This window comes from Borostomias antarcticus, assembly GCF_949987555.1.
Source record: "Borostomias antarcticus genome assembly, chromosome: 15".
Lineage (NCBI taxonomy): Eukaryota > Metazoa > Chordata > Actinopteri > Stomiiformes > Stomiidae > Borostomias > Borostomias antarcticus.
In genome coordinates, this window is record NC_140248.1 from 3,409,940 (window position 1) to 3,427,108 (window position 17,169).

The 17,169-nt window shown below is 43.9% G+C and overlaps 1 protein-coding gene across 1 annotated transcript; it reads right to left on the minus strand.

Moving 5' to 3' along the window:
* Positions 1 to 1,545: 1,545 nt before the first annotated feature.
* Positions 1,546 to 11,742, minus strand: LOC311318477 (matrix metalloproteinase-28-like; the record flags this gene model as incomplete). Its single annotated transcript, XM_084449827.1, has 8 exons — positions 1,546 to 2,395; positions 2,653 to 2,820; positions 3,433 to 3,582; positions 4,622 to 4,867; positions 5,090 to 5,311; positions 7,578 to 7,768; positions 8,667 to 8,743; positions 11,611 to 11,742. The coding sequence occupies 8 exons, from the start codon at positions 11,740 to 11,742 to the stop codon at positions 2,001 to 2,003; spliced, it is 1,581 nt and encodes a 526-aa protein (XP_084305953.1). The 3' UTR covers positions 1,546 to 2,000.
* Positions 11,743 to 17,169: the final 5,427 nt, after the last annotated feature.

Consider the following 17,169-nt stretch of genomic DNA (forward strand, 5'->3'; position numbering starts at 1 on the left):
AACATGACCTCTCATACACACCTACAAACACGCCACCGAAAACATGACCTTTCATACACGCCACTGAAAACATGACCTCTCATACACACCTACAAACACGCCACCGAAAACATGACCTCTCATACACACCTACAAACACGCCACTGAAAACATGACCTCTCATACACACCTACAAACACGCCACCGAAAACATGACCTCTCATACACACCTACAAACACGCCACTGAAAACATGACCTCTCATACACACCTATATACACGCCACCGAAAACATGACCTCTCATTCACACCTACAAACACGCCACTGAAAACATGACCTCTCATACACACCTACAAACACGCCACTGAAAACATGACCTCTCATACACACCTACAAACACGCCACCGAAAACATGACCTCTCATACACACCTACAAACACGCCACCGAAAACATGACCTTTCATACACACCTACAAACACGCCACTGAAAACATGACCTCTCATACACACCTACAAACACGCCACTGAAAACATGCTACAAACACGCCACCGAAAACATGACCTCTCATACACACCTATATACACGCCACTGAAAACATGACCTCTCATACACACCTACAAACACGCCACTGAAAACATGACCTCTCATACACACCTACAAACACGCCACTGAAAACATGACCTCTCATACATACCTACAAACACGCCACTGAAAACATGACCTCTCATACACACCTATATACACGCCACTGAAAACATGACCTCTCATACACACCTACAAACACGCCACTGAAAACATGACCTCTCATACACACCTACAAACACGCCACTGAAAACATGACCTCTCATACACACCTACAAACACGCCACTGAAAACATGACCTCTCATACATACCTACAAACACGCCACCGAAAACATGACCTCTCATACACACCTACAAACACGCCACTGAAAACATGACCTCTCATACACACCTACAAACACGCCACTGAAAACATGACCTCTCATACACACCTACAAACACGCCACTGAAAACATGACCTCTCATACACACCTACAAACACGCCACTGAAAACATGACCTCATACACACCTATATACACGCCACTGAAAACATGCTACAAACACGCCACCGAAAACATGACCTTTCATACACACCTACAAACACGCCACCGAAAACATGACCTCTCATACACACCTACAAACACGCCACTGAAAACATGACCTCTCATACACACCTACAAACACGCCACTGAAAACATGACCTCTCATACACACCTATATACACGCCACCGAAAACATGCTACAAACACGCCACCGAAAACATGACCTCTCCCCTGGGATGCTGCAGCTGAGGCATATATCACCAGACATCAGGGTCACCATTGGAGAGGGTGGGGTGACATGTTATGAACACTGTCCTCTATAATCTCACAGAGCAATCCGTAAAACATAATAATTGTTTTTATATCAAAGGATACAACTTTTGATTACCCTAAGATGAGAGTAATTACTTTGTGGCATTTCATTTAATTCAAGAGATTTATTAAATAGACGTATAAAATAGACAAGAAATTGGCTTATAAAATACTGTTCAACAGAAGATTACAAACATTTGTAAACAAATTTGTGTAAAAAGCTGCATGTAATTTATAGCCTACAGTTGGGCCATGCGTCTCAAAAGTTTATACTTTTGAGAGGAAAACAAACAAATTACAAACAAAATATCTGTAGAGCAAGTCTGAATATGATTCATTCAATTAAATTAAATATGAGTACATAAACTAATTCATTGACTTTTTCCATTATTGTGACCTACAGTACTGTACGCATCTAGTAGATTAGTAGAGTCGATTACACATTACCCGAACTGACTTCTGGGAGCACCTCATTTAACTTGTTAATGACTCCCAAAGGAAAGAGTTTGTAATGTGTTCTATAATTTAAAGAAATAAAGTTCACTGCATTGTATCAAAGTGCAATCTCACCACTTGTTTCAGTTCTATGGCGCCCTCTTGTGGTCAAAGTATGCCATTGCTCCCAAGTGTTCTCCCACAGCCAGTCCAGTTCAACTCTCCATCCCAACTCCCTCCTCCAGTCACCTGCACCTTCTCTGGATCAAAGCTCCAGTACTCATGCTCTTTGAAGAAGTATGTCTGTCCGTCGGGGCGACTCAGGGCCCCGTTGACCGCCCTGGGGACGCCCTTCCAGTCAGCCAGACTGCGGGGGTAGTAGGCCTCTGGGCTCAGGGTCCCCAGGTTCAGGACGTGGTAGCGCTGGCCTTTGAACAGGACCAGGTGGCCCAGACGGGGGTAGTAGAAGGCACAGTCGGGGTGTCCTGGGAGGCCCAGCGCGCTGCTGCGCATGGGGAAGCCCGTCTCCAGAGTAACGTTGGAGTAGCACCACACTCGCCTGCCTGCGGGGGGCGATGGAGGGAGAGAGAGCCGGTGAGATGGAGAGATAGAAGGAGGAGGTATAAAAATGCAACGGCAAAGTATAGTGATACAGTGAAAAGATGTTTGCACGTGATGCACGTTTTACTAGTGTACCGGTCTGTAAATGCTGAGTTTGTTCGAAACTGTGATACAGAACATTTCTACATTATATCAATTCTACAATAATCGGTATAAGTGCGTCATGAGTTGGTGTGTTATATTCATGTTACTACAGTACCTCTGAAAAAGTAGAACTTGTTGTCCATGAGTGAGAAAGCAGCAGCGTGGATAGCGAGAGGGAGTTGTGCCCAGCGGCTGTGCAGAGGTAGTGGAGAACCCACGTCCCCCGTTGATGACACGATCCAGAAGAGACCCCCACGGAACACAAGAACAGCGCCGTTCTGATCTGTCAAACGCAGGAAACGTGAGGAGCGTATGAAACTGCTCAAATATGTCATAGAAAAATGTTGATCGTAAGAAACGTGAGAAATTATATGATCCAAAAAGGCAAAGTTGAACTGAGGTGTCCCGCACATTTAATTCTGAATCTGAAAACATTCACAATGAGTCACAAGATGGCGTCACTGACATTCCGTGTTCTTTTTATGTATTTAAGGTCCAAAAGGTTTATTCCATGCTATCATCAGCACTTTTGTGAAGATGCACCTCTGATGTGTAGAGTTTATACTTAATAATCTGTCTTGGAGTGGACTACAGCATGGCTGGTTGACTAAGTTCTCTGTGGAGGCCAGGCCGAGCCATCCCTGGAGGAGAATGGTTGCCAGGCCGAGCCATCCCTGGAGGAGAATGGTTGCCAGGCCGAGCCATCCCTGGAGGAGAATGGTTGCCAGGCCGAGCCATCCCTGGAGGAGAATGGTTGCCAGGCCGAGCCATCCCTGGAGGAGAATGGTTGCCAGGCCGAGCCATCCCTGGAGGAGAAGGGTCCTCACTTCCTGGTGCTGATGTTGGGACATGGACATGCTGTTGGGGCCGTGTCAGACTCAGCAGCGCCCCCTACCCATAGTGATGGCGTCGAAGGAGCCCCTGCAGTATGGAGGCGGGGCAGACTCTGGCTCGCCAGCGCCCCCTTGGGTCAGCTCCCAGTCCTGAAGAGCAGAACTAAACACCTGCCCAGGCAACTGGACCACTTGACCGCTTTGTGGCCTCCCTACGGACAAACAGACAGAAGAGGTGCGATGGTACAGCGTTAGAGATACAACCTACCTGGGACATTATTCACAACACAATCTGTGTGAAGGGAACATTTCTATCGCTGTGTATTAATGGTGCTGTATTTATGTATAAGTCTCACTGTTTTCATGTGTGAATACTAAAGACCAACAGTGAACAACACAATGGAACCCCTTGGACAAGATAAGGACAAGCTGCCGACAGTGAAGCAACATGCTCAAATGACGATGCTGAGAAAGTCAACAACTTTCCAAACACGCCTCCCATTCCGATTGGCCTCCACATGTCGCCTACCCATTCTGCTTTGTAAAAGGTTGGCAGCGTGACATAAACATTTGTCTAAAGATCAGATAAAATTGGCATCCCTAAGGAGCTGGAGACACAACATGGGAGATAGTATGTCTGGCCTCTCCTGCTTTACAGGCAAACTACGGTCGAAAATGTTGACATCGGGATGTTTGTTTACTTCAGAGCGGCTTTGAGGTGACTGCATTGTTCTATATGGGGAAAAAAGGCCAGACTGAACACTGGAATACAGACTGAACGCCAGACTGCTGCCCACATGCTTTGTTAATAAGGTAAGAAGAATGGTTGGAAGGCCAGATGAAGATTAGGAGATAGGAGAGGTAAGAGTTCAGATTGGGGATAGGGTGGAGGGATGATGTCACAGCAGATGATGAGTGGTTTGGACGCAGTGAGATTCTGACCCAATCTGAACTGATCTGCAGTTGGAATCACACGATCCACAAGTGCCTTTTGCACCATCGGCTTCTTCCTGACCTTCGCTTGACCCTGTGTCCTCCTCTACCTGAATACTCCTTACCACCTCCAGACGGTCTCTTTGCTCCATTCATTAAACTTCTATCTGCTTTAGGTTAGCTCATATCAAAAGGAACAAAGAAACAAGGTTAGGCCCATTTTGCTTTTTCAAACAAAGACAATCAGAAAGTGTATTGTTGATGTAGATGACTCGTGAACGATTCCACCATTTCGCGTGCAGTGACTTGAGACTCTACCATAGAGCTGCTGTATAGCCATGATGTCATCCCAGCTCAGCACCGTGGCCTTGCCCAGCTTCTTGTAGTAGGGGGACATGAGAGAGTGGCGCACCGCTGAGTGCTCCAGGCCCAGGGTGTGGCCGATCTCATGAGCCATCACCATGAACAGGTTGTGGCCCTTGTAGCCATTCAGTGTCCAACGCTCCGCCATGTCAAAGTGAGCCTCCCCACGACAGGGGAAGAAGGCATGCGCGAGGGCGCCACCTGTGGGTTGATAAAGGAACGGGGTCAGACAGAAAGAGTAGCCTCAACAGGAAACCACAACCATTGCTTCTCACGACATGTTCAGTACCTGCAAAAAGCGTAGGTTTAAGCAACACAAGAGAACAGAGAGCAGAGAGAAGTCCTTGCTGCTGGAAGTTGCTCTGACTGAGGTCCAGAACATAAGCTGAATCAAAGACCACGTCTCTCTCGTATTCTCCTCACCGGGACCATCAAAAGCGTTCCCCATGCCATCACTGTGCTCTCCCTCGTAGAAGGCCAGCCGGATGTCGGCCGACCCCTGGGTGACCTCTCGGAAGGCCAGGGCGGAGGCATTGCCCCATAGCTGAAAGGCGGTGCGCACAGCCAGGGCCACCTGACCCCGCGGGAGACGGGCGGGCCAGTTCACCACCCGGTAGGACAGGTGACGCTTGTGCCACTTCTCACCTGAGGAAGAAGCGCAATACAGTATGACTTTTAATCTAGTTTTGCAATGGAGATTTGCATTGTTTTGCAGTATTTGTAAACAGCCTATAATACATCCGATGTTATCAGTCAGTCAGTCACAAGATTTGAGCTAGTAATAGTTGCACACTTATTACAGTAGATAATCAGTAATATGGCTATTTAAAAACGGAAAAATGGTTCCAGGAGGACTGTTGTGAATATTTCAATTGAAACAATAAGCATGATTGCTCTTGACAGCGGCAGGGGAATTCTTTGATTATGTTTCGGGACAAATGGGTCTCACATGAGAGAAGATTATATCTAAATGCTTTACAGACCTCAATAAGTGTAAACCACAAAAACGTTATTCTATTGGAGTGGAATGGTTGTCTAATTCAATAAATCAATATACTGTAATTTCATTAATCATAACCAAAAATCAAAACCTATTCAAGTTTATTTTGTGGTTTAATTTGCCATAACATGATCATTGCACTGTACACAGACAGGATGTTGTGGGACTAAAATTGGCAATGGTTGAGTTTTGGAGAATACGGTTCTAGAGATGTAACAACTTCAACAAAACAACTTCACCACAAACATTCAGATGTCTCGTAGAAAAAAAAACTACAATTTTACAAGACACCTGAGAAAAACAAATTGGAAACTTCCATCGATGTCTGTATGGATATGAGACACACTAAAAATGGCACAAAATCCCTTCTCCTTGCTTAGGCAGTTTTAACAGTGAAATGCTAGCTGCAATGGAAAAATAACACTATACTTCAATTCCCTGTTCAAATTTAGGATCCCAACAAAGTATAACTTGACAAAATATGATCCTGGCACATTATTTGTAAAGGTTTTAAAGGCAATAGGATATCAAATGTTGTTTGCAAAAACTGTTTTCTACGGTAACAGTCTCCCCTATCAAACTAACATGCCATAAAAATGGCACAAAATCCCTTCTCCTTGCTTAGGCAGTTTTAACAGTGAAATGCTAGCTGCAATGGAAAAATAACACTATACTTCAATTCCCTGTTCAAATTTAGGATCCCAACAAAGTATAACTTGACAAAATATGATCCTGGCACATTATTTGTAAAGGTTTTAAAGGCAATAGGATATCAGTAGACCTCAACCTTTTCCTCGATGAAGAAATCCTTGTCCAAACATCCCTGCCCAGCTGTCAGATAGTTCTGTCAAAGCTGCACAATACATGATGTTTACATTCCTGTCCTATTAACCAATCACTCGAGGGGTAAGTGGAATATTAACCAATCACTCGAGGGGTTAGTGGAATGTCTTCACCACCCAGCCTAATACCCTGATGCCCCACACAACCCTATTTACCCATGAAATATCTCTCTAACATGGTGGACAAGTGTTGGACAGCTTCCATTTGTGCCCGGGGCAGATGTACAAGCTTAGAGGCTGACTTTCAGATATTTTAATCATAACAGCAGTGGTTCTCACAGAGGAGTCCAGATGAGGGAGTTTCCTCAAGATAAATAAATGATTAGAAAGGCCGTGGAAGCGGAGTTTGATAATATTGAAATTGTTGGGTCATGTCTCCCACACACAGCTGGAGATAGGGGAATTATTTGAGGGTCAGTGAATGATTTATGATGTTGTGGAAGCTACCACCAACTACATTTGTAGTAGCAAAGAATCCATTGGGACTTGGAACTCAGAAAAGTTGTTCAGTATATTTAAGGTTAGGCAACAGTGACCAATTAAGCCTTTCTCCTACAACAACTGCAACTACTACTACTACTAATGAGAATATGACTGGAAAAGGTTTAAGACTGCTGATTAAACTACTTGTCAATTGGGCAGCTTGTCATTGGGAGTCATAGAGAAAATGACTTAATGATATTACCACAAGGAATGGTACTAGTTGCGATTAAATTAGATGCAATATTGAGTTACTGTGCTGCTAATATAATTGGATGGCCAACATTTTTGACCTCCCCAATCCAGACAACTGATACAGTACTGCTGTAGCGGTCTAAATGTGGGTGCATCATTGAAGCATGCGCTGCACGTTAATCTGGAAGCATCACCCATTGACAACTTGGTTTCCTTGTTAGTCTAGAGAGGTTTGGGGTGACGTCAGCAACTCCAACCATAAACCCCAATACTGAGGCCGTGCTCCTTTAATCTAAACAGCTCTTTCTACCATCCAATAAACCTTGGCTCGATGAGACTGGGCAAATCTCCATGCTCTCAACCCCTAAGGCAAGTTCTCCGAATGCCCTCTAACCTAGCGAGATGTGGCGCTTCCTGCGTCGGTGACTGGTGGCCAGACCACCCGAGAAGATGGTATTGACCCTCTGTGCCCAGGCACGCCGGACGCGCTCGTCCTTCACCCCACACCTGGGTACCACCATCTGGTGCTGCGTGGGGCCATCGAGACGCCCAGTGACCGGCAGATGGCTGAGCCACTGGAACTCCCTGTGAGAGAGAGAGAGGGAGGCGGGCAGAGGAAGAAGGAAGCAGACTCATATGAAAACACAGAGCAGCCATTATGAGAAGACAAGATATCATAAATATGATGCCTTGCACTGAATACAGTATTTGCAAAATATTGACTTAGGTACAGTACAGTGTACTCAGGTATAATGCTCCGTACCTTTATTTTAACAAACAACATTTCGATCAGTTACTGTAGATCTTCAGGTTATGGACATGTAAGGGACCGTCTGCATATACACAGTATACAGTATACACACACAGTATGTACACACACAGTATATACACACACAGGTACAGGGCGTTATACTTGAGTGGTCGGCTCTTTTGAAAATGTTGTTTGCAAAAACTGTTTTCTACGGTTACAATACAAAACAGTACACACAAACACACACTCAGTTTGATTCAGAACAGCTCCAGGCTGAACTGTTACAGTATGTACCTCAACTCACCCTAAAACTACATGTGAAAATGTGAAATACATGTAGTGTGAAACACATGTACAATAGTCTAAACATAAACAACAGCAGGCATAGCACCAATATAAATACCAGGCTCCAATAGAGGTCTGCTTTTAAATGAAGCCTTCCAATAAAACATAAACACCAGGCACATTTCGATAAATCTTTTTAAATGAGGCTGTTTTTCCCTTCTCCGTACAGTATATCGAGCAAACCCCAATGCAACTGTGAAAACAGAAGTGTGCTTGCTTTTTCACTGAAGTGTGACTGAGGAATGGTTGGAGCACACTTACAGCTACAGTATTCTTAATAGCCCAATGTACCCAACGTATCATGTAAGTGATATCAGTAATGCCTTTTTTGAATGTGGAGATCATGGTGCTCTTCAGATGGCAAGGGCTGCACCTAAACAGCTTTACCTGAGAGCAGTGTTGACCTCTGTCACGCTGTGCTTGTGGCGCTCCCCCTCAAGATAGCCATATTTCTCCAGAAAATGCTATGCGGAAAAAACAAAGAGCAAACACCAACACACAACGTCATCACGCAACAATTACTAACCCACCCATCACACGTTTACACAACAATCACCACTCATCACACGTTTACACAACAATCACTAACCCACCATTGCACGTTTACACATTAGCATGCAACAACCAAAATGAATAACCCTTGCGGGACGGGGGGGGACTAAGACAAGACATCTGGTGGCGGGGGGAGCTAAAGAGAAGAGCTGACATGAACCAACCCAGACTAGAGCTTCCTCAGCCACTGGCTGAACCCAGTGGAGCACATTACTGAGGGGCTAAGTGGCGTAATCACAGCGTCTGGAAGTGCAGCAGATGCTGATAACACACATGCCACAGGGAAGGTTCTCCCGCTAGCAGAGATGCTGATAACACACATGCCACAGGGAACGCTCTCCCCGCTAGCAGAGGTGCTGATAACACACACGCCACAGGGAACGCTCTCCCCGCTAGCAGAGATGTTTGAGGTGGCGAGGGAACTAGCTGGACTGATTAGCCCCCTGAGAGCTGCTGCTTACACTGTTCCCATGCTCAGCTGGAAGCCTAGTACATAATGGTATGGGATGTGGTGATCTGGCCCGTTCCACCAGCTGGCCAAGGGGAGGCCCTCCCGTGGGATCTCCGGGGGCCTCCTGGGCCCTGACAAGGCTGTCTAATGGCAAACAGCCAGCACAGCTGGGCGGAGGGTCAGGGACTCCGCCAGACAATCACTTCACTAGAATGTCTTAGTATTATTCCTATAAACTGCCCAAAAACCTGGTAAAGTAAAAATGGACTGGTTTGGTTGAGACAAATGGAGCAATTAGGCTCACTTTTCAAAGCTAGACTACAAGGATATAGCTTGCAAAGCAATTTTTCAATCAAAAGCTTCACTTCCAAAAAAGGATTGACAGAGTAAAGTACAGTATTCGTTTATAGTACCAGACATTGAGTCTTCAATTTTATGACTAGTTAGAAAATGGAGTGGAAAAGAACCAATACAATCACAAGGGAACATGAACATCCTTAATGTCCAAAATTGAAGCATATGGTCTAAATCAAAGCAGGATATAACTTTGTGGAAAAATTATTCTGGCCAAAGGCTTTTTTCAGCTTGCCATTTTAAGAGCTGAGAACATGAACTCTGCTCTGGTGTAAAAGAAGCTTGTTTGATTTACAGTACTTGAAAGATTTCTTTGAGGAGACGCTTAAAATTCCAGCTGCCTTCCATTCCCTGCACAATGAGCGTATCACTTGATTTACACACTTTGATTGGTGACCGTAGGTCAAGTGAAATTATAAGTTGTAAGTTTCAAACTGAAATGAGTCAAATGATACAAATGCCAAGAGTGGACATGCACTGAGTGAAATAGATTACTATAAGAGTTCCAGCATGTTCTAACTACTGCACATGCGAAGTCTATCAACATCTACAGATTAAGATCATTATTGTCTTTCACGTGTTAGTAGTTGACCCCCCAATAGTAGCTCAAGGGGAATACATGATTTGGATTCAGTGAGAGGTGAGTAAATTGACTATAAAAACAGGCATTCAGTGACCTGTATTGCCAAGCTGTCATTCTGACCTTGAATGCTTTCTGACTCGGCCATTGACAAGAAGGGGACCTTCATTATTTGGAAGCCCGGTTGAGGCTCAGAAACTATACATAATTAAATGGTAAATGGACTGCACTTATATAGCGCTTTTCCACCTTAGCGGCACTCAAAGCGCTTTACAATGGCCTCTCATTCACCCATTCACACAGACATTCACACACCAATGGCGGTAGCTGCCATGCAAGGTGCTAACCTGCTCACTGGGAGCAATTTGGGGTTAGGTGTCTTGCTCAAGGACACTTCGACATGTGGACAGTCGGAGCTGGGATTCGAACCACTGACCCTTCGATCACTGAACGACCCGCTCTACCAACTGAGCTACAGCCGCCCCTATTAATTAGACTAAACAGAAGAGTAAGAGACTAAACATTATTGAATCGTGCAAATCTCAGTGGCATATGTTCAAATCTTGACTTCACTGTGCCTGTGCCATGTATTTTCTTCAAAGAATGAGAAAATGGTTTCTCTATAAATGTACGGAACAAAAAGCATATCATTTTGTGTACAGTATACCCATACAGTGGGCGGCAAAAGGGAGTCACATTAATCTGAAGTTAAAACAGCCCTCCGCGTTTAAAGAGAGCCATGTTGTGGTTAGCCAATAAGAAGAGCGTCCAGAGGGTTGAGCTGTCCACAGCTACTGAGCAACCAGCCCCAGCCACTGCATCTTCTGATCCCATGTCACACAGGTCATGTGGTTGTGGGGAACAGATCAGGCAGCCTTGCCCTGGGCAACCGGGTGTAATGTTGTAGTGGCTATGAGCCCACTGGTGGAATCCAGAGGGCAGCTTTACCGACACTAAGGTCAGGGAAGCCAGCAAGCTGGGGTCAGTAGCCTAACAAACTGGGTTTTGTGTGCAAAGCCATAATACTCTGACTAGGCCAACTGCCTTCAAGATCTGTTTACCCTGGAATAGTAAAAGCTTCTCTAAAGCTTTCTAGTCCAGAAAACAGGCTACAGTAGGTTAGGGCGTAGCTGTGACTGAGCAGTTATTTCATGGTGATATTAAATGTGTTGAAAATATTTTCCAAATAATTATTTTTTTGTTAATCTTTGTCGAGGAGATGCCATTCCAATTCCTCAACCTTTATTGTGTAATTTGGACTATAGGCTACATTATAAATAAGGAGGAGGATGTCAAAAGTTAACAAGTTCCGCATTTGAACAGTTAAACAGGGAACAGTCAAATAGCCTAGCTCTAAGTATTCCCTTCTTGTTTTATCTGCACCAATAACTCACCTGAGCACTGGTTTCGTGCGTGTGCGCTAGGATTGGCACAGGTGATCCATCTGTGATCTTCCATGTGAGCAGCGCGCAAGAAAGCCAGAGACGAAATGTCCACACTTGTTTAAAATCAGATGAACTGTACATCCTGAAAAAAACAAATGTCAAATTCGGACTCAACTCAGTGAATTTGATAGAGGCTTTTTAAAAACAATGTGCAGCCGCGGTTCGAATGAAGTGCGCTCATCGTCCCGGACTGCTCATCGTCCCGGATCAACTGGTGACCGCCTACATCACCGAGTTGTGTGACTGCGACGCTCAAGCCTTCATTGGTCAAAGTAGAGAATCTTATCATAACGTAGTTTTCTAATTGTTTAAAGCAACGTACCTACTTTTTATAGCTCTAATAGTAAAATATATAGGTCTGTAGTAAAATATATAGGTCTGTAAATAGCTTAATAAAAAAGGCAACTGACCAATTATTTCTACGTGGTCTATAAAGAAAACATAATAGGCTTGTCAAATATAAATTTGTAAATTTATTTTGACATTAAATCAAACCAATAACGATTTTAATCTGTTAATGAAAATGGGTGAGTATGGTTATTTTTACAAAAGCATTTTGATGAGTAGGCCTATTACAGTACACGTAGTAGGTGTACTGTGTGGGTGAGATGTAAAAGTGTGTCCTGCATGGCAGTGTATCTCCAGCCACTGGAGCAGCCTAGGGTCAAGAAGATACATACAGCAAGGCAAGGCCAGTTTATTTGTATAAAACATTTCAGCAACAAAACAAAGTGTTTTACATGAGACATTAAAAGCATCAAGACAAAGTGCAAGTAACACATTATAAAAGATTTAGGCTAACACATTATAGAACATTTAAAACAAAATGCAGGAAAAATTAAATACAAGAATAAAAGTTACAGTGCTGTGTACGAATTAATAAGCTAGGTGAAGTTAGTTTGATTTTAAATATATTCCAGTTGGATATTCGTGCGCTTGATATTCATGTATTCCCCAAAATGGTCTCATTTTGTTCAGGGACCTTGGTTGCACGAGATACACCTTTTATTCTGTCCAATTACATCTCAAAATATTTTATATGATTTTTATGGTCATTTTTACACCTTATATTTTCAATAGCTCTGGGGCCACATGACCAGAATATCTAAAATTAGTCTAATTTTGTTCAGGGACAATGGCTGCACAAGATACACCTTTTGGTTTGATCAATTACATCTCAAAATATTTTATATGATTTTTATGGTCATTTTTTACACCTTATATTTTCAATACGTGGTCCCAGAGCTATTGAAAAGAAAAGGTCTAAAATTAATATAAAATAATGTGAGATGAAATTGGAGAAAATAAAAGGTGCATCTTGTGCATATAATGTCCCTGGACAATATGAGCATATTTTGGGGTGTTTTGGTCACGTGGTTCCAGAGCTATTGAAAAGAAAAGGTCTAAAAATGACAATTAAAATTAATATAAAAGAATTGGAGAAAATAAAAGGTGTATCTCATGAAGGCATGGTCCCTGAACAATATGAGCCTATTTGGGGTGTTTTGGTCACGTGGTCCCAGAGCTATTTTAAATATAAGGTGTAAAAATGAGCATAAAAATCATATAAAATATTTTGAGATGTAATTGAACAAACCAAAAGGTGTATCTTGTGCAGCCATTGTCCCTGAACAAAATGAGACTAATTTTAGATATTCTGGTCATGTGGTCCCAGAGCTATTGAAAATATAAGGTGTAAAAATGACCATAAAAATCATATAAAATATTTTGAGTTGTAATTGGACAGAATAAAAGGTGTATCTCGTGCAGCCATGGTCCCTGAGCAAAATGAGACCATTGTGGGGAATACATGAATATCAAGCGCGAATATCCAACTGGAATATCTAAAATCAAACTCAAGCCTTTCTAATGCCTGGCTCTAATTTTCACATTACTTGGAGAATAACTAACCTGCAAACTGTGTGTGTGTGTGTGTGTGTGTGTGTGTGTGTGTGTGTGTGTGTGTGTGTGTGTGTGTGTGTGCATGTAGCCAGCCAGCCAGACATCATGGCAGAAAAATAAAAATGGACATAACTTATTTTTCTGCACCAAAACGCAAAGTAAGAATATTATGGAATGAAATACTACCTAAAAGAATAACTGGTTAATGTTCACAAGAAATGTGAAATTATGTGAAATGTGGAAACACTAATATGGAAATGTTATTATGTCATTAGGCAGCAGAGCAGACAGGGAGAGACAGAGTCACAGGTCAATTAGACTTTGGTTGGCAACATTATGAAAGCTTGCCAGCTCTCTTTCTCTCTAGGGCTCTGGATACTATGTTATTTAGTATGTTAAATGTGTGCAGGAAATATAAATAAATATATATATATATATATATATATATATATATATATATATATACTACATTATTTGATATTTCTCCTCTTGTTATAGTCAGATAAAAGTATCAAACCACCTTTAAAAATGCTCTAGAATACAGGAATTGGCATCTCTTCGCTTCAAAACTTTCAGGGGGAGGGCCCCCAGACCCCCCCTTTTGGTGTCTCACCCACTTTCATTTCCCTTCCGACGCCCATGGGCTAGCTACATCCCGCCCTTGTACATATTCATTTGATGTGTTTGAAATATGATAGCTAACATTTTCCTATGTTGTTAGTGCTGGAGCAGAGGGTACAGCCAACCACCCACTGATGTCTGTTTATTGTGCTTCCAGGTAACGGCGTTATTCTTGTATTAGGCTGCTAATGTGTAATAGAAGTAAGGGATAATCAACGAGTAGGTGTGCGTTAAACGGTTTTAAGGCACGACGTGGCTTGTCCACCAAAACATGACGACGCGGCGCGAACTTCGAGCGTGGTGTTGAGACCAAACCTTTTCTTCTTTTGGCGGATTGTGACAGCTGTACCGTGACTGCAACACTCATGGGGGATACTATGGATGGTGAGACTATGGATGGCGATAGTGGTGGGAGCCAGGACCTTACGTCTTCACAACCGGTGGGTAGGAATAAGAGGAAGGAGATGAGGAGTAGTAGTGGCGATGGTGGTTCTCCGGTGGGTGATGGGGCGAAGAGGGTGAGGGCTTTGCAACTTAGGAGCAGGGAGGTTGAGCAAGCGGACTGGGAGGTGTTGTTTGTGATCAAGGGGGACGTTTTCACCCTCTGAAACTCTCGAAAGATCTTGAGCGTGCTGTGGGTGCCCTCAGTCAGTCTGCGCAATTCCTGAGTGACGGGAGGCTTCTGTTTTTGGCAGGTATCTGCAAAGGGAAGCAGAGGTGTGCGAAATGTGGTGGCGAGCATGATTATGGGAAGTGCAGTGCGGACACGAAACTCTGCTGTTACATCTGTGGTGGGGAGCACAGTGCTGCTTTTGGAGGCTCAGAGGCAAGCTAAGGAGGTACAGAAATGTAAGGTTGTGCATCAGGTCTCATGCTACCGCAGTTGAGCATGTGAAGGACAGTGTGGTTACCGGGTCGAGTGCAGCTGCCCCTGTGGTGCGTGGGTCTGGTGGCGCGGAGGGACGGTGTTTCCTTGAGGTTCGGCCTCCCGCTCCGGGCCAGAGGCTTCCTGTGGCTCACCCATGTGTGTCAACGATCAGCGAGCACACTTTGATTGTTAACAAGCTCCGCTTTCTGGCCTTCATCTGCGAGACTGGGAATGTGGCGATGCAAATTGCATCTAAGAACGGCAGAATTAAAGAACACATAAAATGCAAAACTCCCTTTTTCAGTGTTTTTGCATATACATTTGAGTCTCTGATGGCGCTACTAACACACAAACGATCAGGTAAGACAACCCATTCATTTTGTTGTGGTTGGCCAAATGCAGAAAACCAGCTCACAGCGGGCGACTCAATTCGATCTATGCTTCTGACGTCAGAAGCATAGACTCATTATAATAATCCCACCCTCGTTTGAATAACACCTGGCTATAAAGGTTTGCAGTGTTGCTGGCCTCGCAAGCTAGCATAATGTCTGCGTACCTTATGTGGCCAGGTGAAGCGTGGGTAGGTGTGGCATCGGTTGGGGGGGCGTAGTGCCTGGGCTGCAAGCCTATTTCCAATTACAGCTTCAAACAAACCTTTCTTCTTTGTGGGTCGGAGTCGATGCGGCAGCCTGGCGCAGGATATGTTGCCAACTTGATTTGTGAGTACTTTTATAGGGTAATTAGTGATTCTGGGTCAGCTGAACAGATTTTGTTAATATGAGGGTAATACGGTTAGCTGAGAGTGAATTTATAACTTTCCCCAGGTTTTGGCTACTGAGATAGGCAGGAGGTTGCGGAGCGTGCAGTCCTGCCGGAGTAGGGTAGGCATCAAGGGGGCAGAGGTATTTAGGCTATATTGTTTGTTTATTTTTGTTTCCTTGCTATGTCTGATCATATTGTTTTCATTCTTATTGCTTTGCAATGTGTTGTGATTATAGTGTGTGTTGTATTTTTTATTTTGTTACAATTCCTGATGATTGTGGTGTGAGGCTGACGGAATATGTTTGTCCTCAGCGCGGCGTAGGCTGTCTGTTAGACCATTCTGCTGGGACAGGGTGTGGGATGTGCATGGATTGGTGCTGAGGTATTTGGCTATGTGTTTGTTTCTATTTGTGGGATTATTGTGTTTCTGAGTTGTGGGGAACAATGGCTAATATGTTTTCTCTGCTTTGGCAGGATTGTGGGTTTGATGGTAGATCGCTGCTTTAGCCTGTATTGTTCATAGCTATCATTGGAGTTGTGTCCGATCTGCCTCTCTAAGTGATTTTACTAAATAAAGGAGTGTTTGTATATTACGCAAGTTGTCTGGCTGTTTAAGAGGCCCCGACCTGCATCTGCCCTTATGGCTACACTTAAATGCTCTGTTCTTGGGTGTAATAACCAGCATAAGTCGCTACATCGTCTCAAGCTCAGTGGACAGAAGAGCTGAGTGGATTAAGTTTATTTTTGATGGCAACGTACCCGCTCAAGTTCCTAAAAGGCTGTTGGTCTGTGCTCACCATTTTTTGCCAGATTGCTTTGTCAACCTGGGTCAGTACAACGCAGGATTTGCAAGTCATCTCAACCTGGATGATAAAGCTATACCTACTGTCCGCGGAAATCATGCAGCTAGTGTAAGTAACTGTGCTGTTTCCCTTTATCTAGGCCATGGGTTCCCAAACTCCATCAATGTGGGCCTCCCCTCTGAAAACAGTGACACACCCGCGCCCCCCCAAACCCCCCAAATATGTCCATTATGCAAGACAGCGTTAGCTAGCCCATAACGTTACACAGCTAAGTTAGCTCGGTGGCACCTGTTGCTAGTTAACGTTATGACGTTTTCACACAATACATTCATGCCTGCCGGGGGAGGCTCTCTCTGCACTATCCACAAATTTAGTATACATCTCTCCCATTATTTATTTCAATCCCATTTATTTCAATTAACCATCCCTCCGCGCCTCCCTTGAATTTCTTTGGGGCCCCCCCAGGGGAGGCCCGCCTCACAGTCTGGGAATGCTTGATCTAGGCTATAGCCTAGTACTAGGCCCTAATGCTAGCTAGCTAACAACTACACG